At 48.3% G+C, this 10,986-nt stretch overlaps 1 protein-coding gene across 2 annotated transcripts in view; it reads left to right on the top strand.

Annotated features, from left to right (window-relative positions):
• Positions 1–2,810, top strand: part of LOC132016759 (glutathione S-transferase omega-2) — a 25,380-nt gene extending 22,570 nt beyond the window's left edge. For both annotated transcript variants that reach the window (XM_059398513.1, XM_059398514.1), the window contains 2 exons: positions 1,262–1,368; positions 2,519–2,810. In XM_059398513.1, the coding sequence (XP_059254496.1) occupies positions 1,262–1,368; positions 2,519–2,678 (267 nt within the window). In that variant the 3' untranslated portion in view covers positions 2,679–2,810. The remainder of the gene's footprint in view (positions 1–1,261; positions 1,369–2,518) is intronic.
• Positions 2,811–10,986: the final 8,176 nt, after the last annotated feature.

The following is a 10,986-nucleotide window of genomic DNA, read 5'->3' on the forward strand; positions in this document are numbered from 1 at the left end:
TGTTCTTTTTTTTTTTTTTTTTTTTTTTTTTTAAGATTTTATTTATTTGTTTGACAGAGATCACAAGTAGGCAGGGAGGCAGGCAGAGAGAGAGGGGGAAGCAGGCTCCCCACTGATCAGAGAGCTTGATGCAGGGTTTGATCCCAGGACCCTGAGATCATGATCTGAGCTGAAGGCAGAGGCTTTAACCCACTGAGCCACCCTGGCACCCCTGAGCTAACGTTCTTAACTACAGCTGTAGACTACATCAGAGTTCATAAGCTGGAGAAGGAGCAGTCATGCCTGGTGATAGAGATAGGAATAGAGAAATCCAGACAAAGGATATAGAAATCTGGCTCTGTAACTATAGGGAAGTATGTAGTTGATGAGTTCTGTGGGTCCAAGAGTGTTGTTTGCTTGACTGAATTGGGGGGTTGGCACCATACTTTTCTCTTTGGAAAGACCTGGCTTGACAATAACCTCTACTAAGCATTTTTGCTTTTAAAATTTTCCACTACTTTTTTTTTTTTTTTTAACTGTATTTTGGCTATGAAGAGTTTATCTGTTTGCTTTACGGTCTATCTGTGTAAATTTGTCCCATTTGGAAATGAGAAATTCTGTTTTAATGCAAAGAGTTGACAGTGTTAAGTGGCCCAAAAGTGTAAAGTTCGAAGAGCTCAAATAAAACAAGAAAATAGGATATACAGTGTTGAAATTTGAGGAAATCCACTAAATAGCATTTGCTCTTTCTTGCGTTCGTTTTGAATCAAGAAATGTCTACAAAGAGGAAGACATATGGAAACCATGGTATCCCCTTAATTAGGGATAAAGTGGGTCTTGGAGAATGGGGATCACAACTACAGCAAGCAGGGTTTCTAATGAGGTCCCCTCCCTCTCAGCCATGGGGGGTGTGGGGCAGGGCCCCTGTCTCCAGGGACTGAGCTCCTCCTTGGAAAGCTTAGGACTCTGAGGAAACTGTTTCAAGCCAAGAGGTCGGGGCTTCGCTCCCTGTCTGGCTTTTCCTCCAGATTCCCCAGTCAGATGAGCCACCTCGTTGTTCCAGTGTTGAAAGGGGGGAAGGGCTGAGCGTGGCTGGGAGTTTGGCCCTGGAAGTGGAAGAAACCTCAGGAAGAGGGCAGGACGCATTGTGTAACAGATTGGAAGGAGAAGCAGAGCCTTGGTTCTCCCTCTTCGGGAAGCAATTTGATAATTGTATTTAGCATCTATAAATATGTCAGCAGGTAAGTAAATTAATTTGCTTTTGTTCTGTTCAAACTTTTAGATTCTTGGCTATCAGAATACCATCTTCTTTGGTGGAGACTGTATATCCATGATTGATTACCTCTTTTGGCCCTGGTTTGAGCGGCTGGATGTATATGGAATCGCCGAGTAAGACCTTTGACTGTGGGGTTGCATTGGGTGGCAAACAGAATGGTCAGCCATTCACCATGGAAATGTAGGGATGTTTAAAGTAGAAGAAATTCCCTGGTGGACTCGGGGAGACCGTGTAGGGGCCCCAGGCAGAACACGTGCTTTGTTCCCATGATGCTCTGAGACATTGAACTTGGGTGGGCACCTGCTGGGCTCCCAGACAGTCACAGGGTGGGTGCTGGACAATTCTGGCATTGGGGAACTGGGTCTGGCGGAGGCAGAACAACATCTGTACCCTCACAGATTGAGCGTGGGCTCGAACCCACCCACCCACCTTCCACTTTGACTATCTCTGATGAAAGGTCAGATAGAACATATTTATTTGTTTATTTCTAAGATTTTATTTATTTATTCATCGGTGAGAGAGAGCACACAAGCAGAGGGAGAAGCAGGCTCCCTTCTGAACAAGGAGCCAGACCTGGGACTCAGTCCCCAGATCCCAGGATTATGACCCGAGCTGAAGGCAGACACATAACCGACTGAGCCACCCAGGTGTTCCCAGATAGAAAGTATTTAGATCTTTTAAACTATGTGTCAACATAAACATGACCAAAACTTGTCTCCTCTGGGGACAGAGTACTGAGCCATGACCCAGGAACCCGCCCCTCTTGGATTTTCCACTAACCAGTTGTACTGTCTTGAGCGAGTCACGGGTATATCCTAGACCTCCACTTCCTGGTCCGTCTTGGAAAGGGCTCAGTCAGCTCCAGTACTTCAAGGTTTGATGATGGTTTTGTTGACTTTTAAAAAGTGTTTTTGGAAACTACTTGTCTTTACTTTCTTCAAACTCCCTGCAGTAAAATCTAAGAATGACAGGGGGTTGTTTTTTTGGGGGTAAACAGAGAAGCCCACACACTTAATTTCCCCAGAACAATCAGCCCACAGGTATTTTAGCAGTGTTGTTAAAAGCAACAACAACTTCCATGATTCAAAACACACACAGATAAGATTTTCCTCCAGGACATGATCATGATCAGTTGATGATAAGGTAACTAAGATAACTTTATAAACCAGCCTTCTGTGTCTTGTAAATCTAAAAAGTCACGCATGCCACGTTTCCCAATGGCCTCCCTTGCAGGCGAGCTAACAGTTCTTTCCTGTCCTGCAGCTGTTTGAACCACACGCCAGCACTACGGCTCTGGACAGCAGCCATGAAGCAGGACCCCACGGTGTGTGCTCTTCTCATAGATAAGAACATTTTCTTGGGCTTCTTGAATCTTTATTTTCAGAACAACCCTGATGCCTTTGACTATGGACTAGCTTGCTGAGCCTCAGTCCATCCCTTCACCATCCAGAATTCCCAAGCATGTTGTGACTCTGCATCAGGAATTGTTTTGGTGGGTCAGTCAATCTGTTCGTTTTCTTTGAGGTTCCCAATAAACGTGGAGACAGAAAATGTATTCTTTCTGATAATCCGTTGGTGTGACTCTTCTGGCCTATCCCTTCTAAAGACCCTCTAGAAATCTCTAGTGCCCAGTGCTGATGCCCAAGCACCTTTGGAAGACTGGGAGCCTGTGTGCCTTCTGGTTCCTTGGCCTTTGGCCCAGTGTAACCTCCAGATTATTGGGGTTGATGCTGATGAGAAGGTTCAAGGCCTGTCCATTGGTGATGTTCATCACCACAGATCAGCACTGTCCACAACCTCCCTGGTGAGTGGAAAGCTAGAGAAGAGGAGAAAGGAGAAAACACTCCAGGTTCCCAGTCCTCTCCATTTGGCACACAAGAGCTGCCATCCACATGGGCACATGTGTCATTCACATTCCCACTTTGGCATGGGCCTCTGAGACACCAAGGGTCTTATGACTCAAAGAATTCCAAAGCAGGAAATGAAACACCCGTTGTCCGCCCAGACTAACGACGTCAGGATTTCGCTGGTGCTGTCAGGGCTCAGGATGGCTCACAAAATGTTCTACAGCCAACATCCTGCCTTGAAAAAACAGACACGCCCCAAACCCAGTCCCAGGCAAAGGTCACTTTGTTGGATTTGCGTCACACACACTTTCAATTTGTCCTAACAAATGCCTCTGGTTGCCTGCTGTGTACCCGGACCCATGGCGGGTGAAGACGACAAAAATGCAGGAGCCTCCTGGTCATTCTACTCCTCTTGGTTGAGGTACTTTGGAGCCACTTGTCTTGGCCCCAAGTGGTGTCTCCACTGGCTCTGCCCAGTGTTGCTCACCACAGATGGTGACAAAGATCCCAGGAGGGTGGCCGGGGGTGCTGGCAGGTACCCAAGCCTGGAAGCTTCTCTCCCTTACCCCACAGGAGTGGAACAGGCCTGTCCGATGCTATTTTATCTCAGGGTCTAGGGACCAGCCTGTGATCATTTCAGCTGTGTTCACGCCTCTTTGTTTCTCAGCCTCTCGGCCGTGCAGGGCACCAGGCAGTAGAGGACGTAATGTTCTGCTTGTCAGTGCCCACTGAGGTGCTGTCTCCGGCCTCTGCCTCTGACTCAGCCCAACCAGCCCAGTTTCTTCCCACATCTCAGCCTGGCCTGGCCATCTGCTGCCTCTGGGTGGGTCTTGACTCATGTAAATAGTTACTAGTGTGACTTGGAGCAGTTGGACGGACGCAAACCTGCGGTGAGGTGGCCTGGTGCACCAGAAGAGGCTTTGCATGACGTGAGCATCTCAGGAGGGGGCGCCCCGTTGCCATGGCACTGGAGCCAGTGCAGAGTAAAGTATGTGAGTCCCATTTTCCTGGGATCGTTGCTGGGCCCCTGTCGCCTCTCCTAGGACTTGGGGACCCATGGGTCTCTGGGTGTAAATCCTGTGTGTTGGCCAGCATTCGGCGTGAGACCGAGATTGTTGTTGACACCACAGATAATGGCATGTCTCTGGACGACCAAAACCAAAGATGTTCGTTTTGGGGCTCTACGTACTAATTTTGAAGCTTGAAGAACCAGGCTCCACGGGATGAGAAATGTGCCCGCGGGGAGAGATGGGAGCTGGTGGCACACAGCCCGGTTTGGGGTGTGGAAGCCTTTCGTCCAGGCGGGCTCTCTGCAGCTTGCCTCGGTCACCTGCGCTGCCTTCCACGTCTCCCTTCTCCTTTACATCAACCTCCTGCACCGCGGACGACTCGGTTGTCAACCTCTGGATAAAACTACAAGGGTTTAGCCTGGAGACAAGAGGCAATTAAATCATGCTCCGTGAGGAGCGTTTCAAATCCCGTGTCTTTTATCACAGGAGACGGCAGAAATAATATATCAGGGTTTTAAAAGAAATGCAACAATGAAAAAACATAGGGATTCTTCCACCCTCTGCGACATCTTGTGTCGCAGAGATAACCACTTTTAACAATCGGTGTATATCTTACAAAAGCATGTTAAGCCTACAGATTTAAGGTGAAAGCTGTTCTCTGTCCTGCAGAGCGGAGAAAGAGAAAAATAGTTGGAACCACAGCATTTGGAAGAGCCTCGTTGTCATACGTGAGGGTGTATGTGGACGGCGACCAGAGGAGGTCCTGGGAAGCTCGCTTCCTTCAAGGTTCTGAGCTGGAGCCCATCTGCACCGAATCCAATGACATCCTGATGCGGTTGGGGGTGGGGTGGGGTGGCTGGGACAGCTGGCAGTGGATTGGGGGAGGGGTGGTGACTCAGTGTTCCTTGAAGTTCCTTTTTGCTCTAAATTTCTCCAATCTCAAGACAACGCAGTTGTCGACTGTTCATGTGCATGAAGTCTGAATTACAGGGTCCTAGCTGGACTGTGTTGCTCTTGCGTGTGCCTCCAGGTCGCTCTCTGGAGCTTTGGTGGCAGGTGGAAGTGGTGGTAGGGGGGGTGTCTCTCTCCCTGATTCCTCACTTTCATGTCTTGCCCGGTCCACGTTTCCTTTGTCAAAGTCAATGCCCTTCTAGATAACGGTGGTTCTGTGCTGCTTGGCCTTCAGAACCAAACTTATACCTCCCATGGTTTATGTGGGCCTGGTTCCATTTTTTAGCTAAAATCTTCACAAATAACTAAACATCCAGCTCAAGGAGGGGGCTGGTTCTTGTAGATCAGCCTCCAGTCCCTTTCTCCCTTACCCCCACATACCGAACACTCTGCCCACCCAGGAGACTCATTTCCTATTCATCTTCCTCTGCAAGTCCTTGGAAGGCTGGACATTGTTGTTTTCAAACATTTTGCTCACTTCTGGCTCCTCAGAGCTCTTGAGCCCCTACTCATGCTGTTGCCTCTACTCTGTAGTCTTTCTCAGAGCACTCTGGTTTTCTTTGTTTTCAACCAGCCTTTTCTCTCGCAAGTTCAAATACAAAATTCTTTTTTGTGCCAAGAGATACTGCACCAGCGTGCATAAGAATAGGGCTGTTCGGTCAGACATACGGAGTTCCAGTCCTAGCTCATTAAATTCTGTTGCATAACCTCTCTGAGCATCAATTTCTTATCTGTAAAATGGGCCCGTGAGTTTCTATTTCATAGGGCTGTTGAAGAATGATGAGACCCTTGGTGAAAGGGCTCAGCACCTGCCAAGTAAATGCTCAGTGAGTGGCCGGCAACCCTGTTATCATGGTGAGACTCCTGCAAAAGATCAAACCTGACCTCTGCATTCATTTTCCCATCACTTTGTGGGACAAGATGTCCTACGCTGCACATGGCTTGATTTATGGTTTGGAGTGTTTTCTGGTTCCGTGCGTGTGGGCGTAATCTCAAATGACCTGCGAGCCCTTGTAAACTGGGACTTTTGTCTCTCTTCCTCCCCTTCCTAGCACCCCAAACCTAGCTGATCACTGAATCCCCAAATCTTGCCACATTGTCGATGATGGGAGCATACAGATCCTTTCCGCTGTTGTGAAGTGCTCCAAATCCTGCTTCTCCGCCCTCCTGGAGTGTGTTTAAGTAGAAGCGTCTGAAATGACCAAAATCCTGCACGGTGATTAGTCAATTTGAGGGCTGTGCTGCGTGGAACACACAGGCGCCCCAGGGGGCGTGCTGCTCGGGGAAAGGACAGGTGCTCCAGGCAAGCACCGTGGAATACTCTGTCTTGTCACTTCCTCCCAAGGATCCAGCACTTCAAGAATCCCTTTGCAGACAGTGGGGTCCGGGCACGGACCTTGTCCATAGCAGACAAGGTGTGGCTGAAGATCAAGGGTCTGCTTCCTGGCTTCCGGGCAGGCTGGCAAGTGGGTTTGCAAGCCTGTCTGGCCCGTGACAAAGCAGCCGAGGCAGGCTCCGACCTGCAGCTTGCCCAGGGGAGCCGGAGCCGTTTCTGTCCGGGGAGTTTACGAACTGGGGTTTCCGACTGGGGTTTCCAAATCTAGCATGGCGATCTGTTAGCAGGAGCAGCCTTTGATAAATCTGGGTTTATGCTTCCAAAGCCGGAGAATATTGGGTTATGCTCAGGGATTTAGGAAGTCTCTCAAAAGGGTGTGTGTGTGTGTGTGTGTGTGTGTGTGTGTGTGTGTGTGTTTCTGTGCATTTCTGCCATAGGAGGAAGGTACCAGGGTAAATAATTAGAAATGTATAGATAGTAAGGGCAGGATTCATTTTTTAAAAAGATTTTATTTATTTATTTGACAGAGATCACAAGTAGGCAGAGAGGCAGGCAGAGAGAGAGAGGAGGAAGCAGGCTCCCTGCCAAGTGGAGAGCCCAATGTGGGGCTAGATCACAGGACCCCTAGATCATGATCTGAGCTGAAGTCAGAGGCTTAACCCACTGAGCCATCCAGGCGCCTGGCAGGAATCATTTTTTAAAATTCCGTCCTAAAATAAAATGGTAAGTGGCCATTAATTTGCTCTAGAAAGGCCCTCTTTGGGGACTTTATCTGGGACAACCTGATGGCAGCAGGGGTAGGGTAGGGGACGACGGGCATCCCAGTTGTAGTGGAGCAAGAGCTGCCTAACCCGGAAGGCAGAGGAAGGGCTGGGTGGGGCTCTGCTCAGGCTTCTGGTGTTCTGTGGAGGAAGGAACCCAAGGTAGAGTCAACAGAAAACTTCTGTTTATGGTTTTTGTTTGCTTGCTCTGTTTGTTGTCGTTGAGTTTATTGTACAAGTCCTAAGCTAAGTGCTTCCCATGTGACCTTTTTATTCAGTCTTCTCAGTGGCTCTGTGAGGTGGATAGTATCATCCCCATTTTATAGAAGAGACTGAGACAAAACCAGGGCTCATAGACATTACAAGACTTGCTGTGCTAGGTCATGGCACAGCTGGGATTTGAACACAGAGCCCAAGTTCTCAGCCCCTGTGTCACTTGTACGGTCTGGAATCTCAGACTCCTTGGTCTTTGCATGGCTTTGTCATGGGAGACGCTGGGTGTCTAGTGGGTGGTACCTCACATGCAGGTCTCCATTTTGGATGGGTGCGTGCAGTTAAGGGCAGGGGTCCCTACTTCCTTGTCTCTCTCTGGATCTTGAAACATTCAGGCTGAGCGATCTTGCTGCTTGAAGTCTGGTTCTGGATGGGTGGAGTTTCAGTAGTTTCCCTGCCTGGTCAGATTATAAAACGTTGCTAGGAGGACACAAATGTGTGGAGAGGGCTTCTAGGAATTGGTCTGGACAAAGAGAGGGATAGCGAGAGGGCAGAATGCCACCCACCTCCTGGGCCCTGGATCTGACTCTACTCGAGGTCTCTGCGGTCTCTTGGTTGGCCCAGATTCCTGGGGTAGGAGGTATGTATGGGCTGACTCATTTTCTTTGGCTGGGATATCTTGGGGCTGATTCAGCACTAGCATTGCTTTTTGGAGGAGACCCAAGACAACTGTCAACCACTGGAGGTCTAACCACTGTCTTACTAAGAGACATTTGGTCCAACATAGTCCAGTCTACCCTCCGGAAGTAAATGAACGGTGAGGCCTTGGGGGCTCTGTGCTTCATCTCTGGCCAGGTGGGAAGACAGGCCCAAGGGCAGCTTATGAGAAGTGGTGGGAAGTGGGTTTTTGAGTAAATTTTCTTGGGGGAGGCCCTTCACGTTTTCCTGCATGTAAGGGAGCTGAAATGGTTACAGCCCAAACCCAAAGCTGATCTGGGAGTTCTCGAATCTCCTCTTGCTGTGCAGGCCCGAGAGCCACAGTGTTTCACTTTCAATTACTTAATGCTCTTTACTGTTCTCGGGCTTACTTTTTGGCCATCAGTTTTGTCTTCCTAATAGACCCACGTCCATGGGACAGAGCCCTCATCTTGTACTTCTGTTCCCCACATAGCGTCTGATCCAGGGCAGAACATAAGCTCTTTGCTCAATACTTGATTAAAAATGCCTTTTTCTCACTCGGGAGTCATGATGGTGGAATAAAATCCAGGCTATTGTTAACTTTCATGGTAAGATACTTGGTGGTGAATCTGTATGTACCAAGTTAGTGAGTACCTTTCACAGCAATTAACTGTGGTTAATATCACAGCAATTAACAGAAGGGAGGATCACTTGGAAGCAGACTTTACGCACTGAGATGTTCACGGAGATGTTCACTGCGGTGTTGTTTAGAACAGCAAAAGAAGTGGAGATACTTAAGTGTCCCTCAGTAGCAGAGGCTGGGTAAATTAGGGTACATCCATACATACAGGGAGATAGTAAGGAAGCAACTCTTTTGAAATATAGGGTAGAACCAAATGTTCAAAAATGATATCCAAGAGACGTTAGACGGTATGATGCAATTCGTGTAAAAAGGAAAAGGATGCTGCACATGTGGTAGGTACATACATAGAAAAAATTTGGAAGAATATGCAAAAAACTTCGTATTGGTTATGACTGGGGAATGGCAAACAAGGGGTGGGTACTTTTATCTGTTACTTAATTTTTCTGTCAGTGGTTGAACTTTTTTTTATCATGACTGTATTGTTTTTATAAAAATTTTTTAAAAAAGCAACTAGTTAGAAAAACAAGCTATTTTTGGATGGCAAGGAGAAAAGTTAACTCTAAAAGATGCCCTTCCCAGGGTGGGGATCTGGGGACGAGGCAGAGGAGGGTGAGTGGGGTGGGGACAAGTCAAGTGGTTACTGGCTCTCTCTGCTCCCGGTGTGCCGGCCATCTCTGTCCCGTGAGGCGGAGATCGCTTTGAGCATGGGAATTTTCTGAATCACAGCCTATGCAGTGACTGAAGTTAGAACTTCCAGGACATTCACTGACCCTGCCACAGTCGCCACTGACCCCGCCCACCGTGCTGACCACATAGTTAGGGACTTCACGGTTGTGGGGGCAAATCAGCAATGGCTCACCACTGCTTATTGTATGAAGTTCACATTTACCACGGCTCAGCCTTGAAGGCTTTTCTGTGATCAGCCCCAACGTTTTCAAACTCACTGGCTACAACTTCTCAGTGTCTGTGTCTATCAGCATATATGCCAGCCCTGTGTGGCTTCAGATCCTGGGTTTGCAACTTACCCTTTTGGGGTCAGCGTCCTCCTCTGGGAAATGGGAAGGATGTTGACAGCACCCACATCATCATGTGGACATGGGAGTTAAACAAGTGAATGTACGTAAATGCATGTAGAAGGGTGATGGGCACCAAGTAGGCACTACTACAATGTTGCCCCGTCTATCAGGCACCCCCCTCCCCTCACTCCATGGTTCTGGCTGGGACACTTTTCTGGCTCAATCCTACCCACATTTCAGAAGCTGTTAGGCCGTGTCTAATCCCTAAACCCCCAGGGAGCAGTAGTTCTTGGACTTTCAGAATCACATGGGGACCTTGGCAAAATGCAGATCTTGGGCTGGACTCCTAAAGACTCCTCGGAAGTCTGCAGTGTGGCCCAGATACCCAAATCCGGGTGACACCCATATGTGTAGTGTGGGGCCACCACAGGTGAAGCAGACACTAATCGGGCTTCTCCTTCAGACCAGCCAGTGGTGTGCTCCCATCTTTCTTGTGGCCCTTCCCAACCTAACAGACATCTTGGCCTTGGGCCAACTGTCCAGACATGTGGCAAAATGGAACATTTTCCCCAAGCATCAGGCAGATGCCTGGTGGGGTCAAGCATGCTTGGGAAAGGAGAGAGCCCTCAGAGAAAGGGGCCTGGGTATCCTCACTGGAAAGGCCTATAAAATGCCCTGATGGACTAAAGTCTCTATTGAAAAGACATTTTCTGGGGCGCCTGGGTGGTGCAGTTAAGTGTCTGCCTTCGGCTCAGGTCATGATCCCAGAATCCTGGGATGGATCCCCACATCAGGTTTCCTGCTCGGTGGGAAGCCTGCTTCTCCCTCTCCCACTCCCCCTGCTTCTGTTTCCTCTCTCGCTGTGTCTCTCTCTGTAAAATAAATAAAATATCTTAAAACAAAAAACATTGACTTCTACCTGCAAAACATAAGGGATCTTCTGAAATCTTTAAAAGAAAAAAAAAAAAAAGACATTTTCTTTCCTCAAAACCCAAAAACTTCAGGTTCCTAGTAGCTCCCACATTTGTTTGCACATCAAGCTCTGTGAGAGAAGGTTTGTGCTGACCTCCCCCACGTTCCCCTTCTGGAACTCCATAGGCTACTTCAAAGATGGGCTCGAAAGGTTCTATTTTGTTGTTTTTTAAAGTTTCCTGAAAGCATAAGAATCAAAAGGGAGTGAAAGCTTCTGGGGGTAAACAGGAAACCCTCCCTGCTCCCTAACTCTGCCCAGGGAACCTCACAGACTTCCTGAAGTGAAAACAAACACCGTGACCAG

Source organism: Mustela nigripes, chromosome 4, assembly GCF_022355385.1.
Source record: "Mustela nigripes isolate SB6536 chromosome 4, MUSNIG.SB6536, whole genome shotgun sequence".
Taxonomy (NCBI): domain Eukaryota; kingdom Metazoa; phylum Chordata; class Mammalia; order Carnivora; family Mustelidae; genus Mustela; species Mustela nigripes.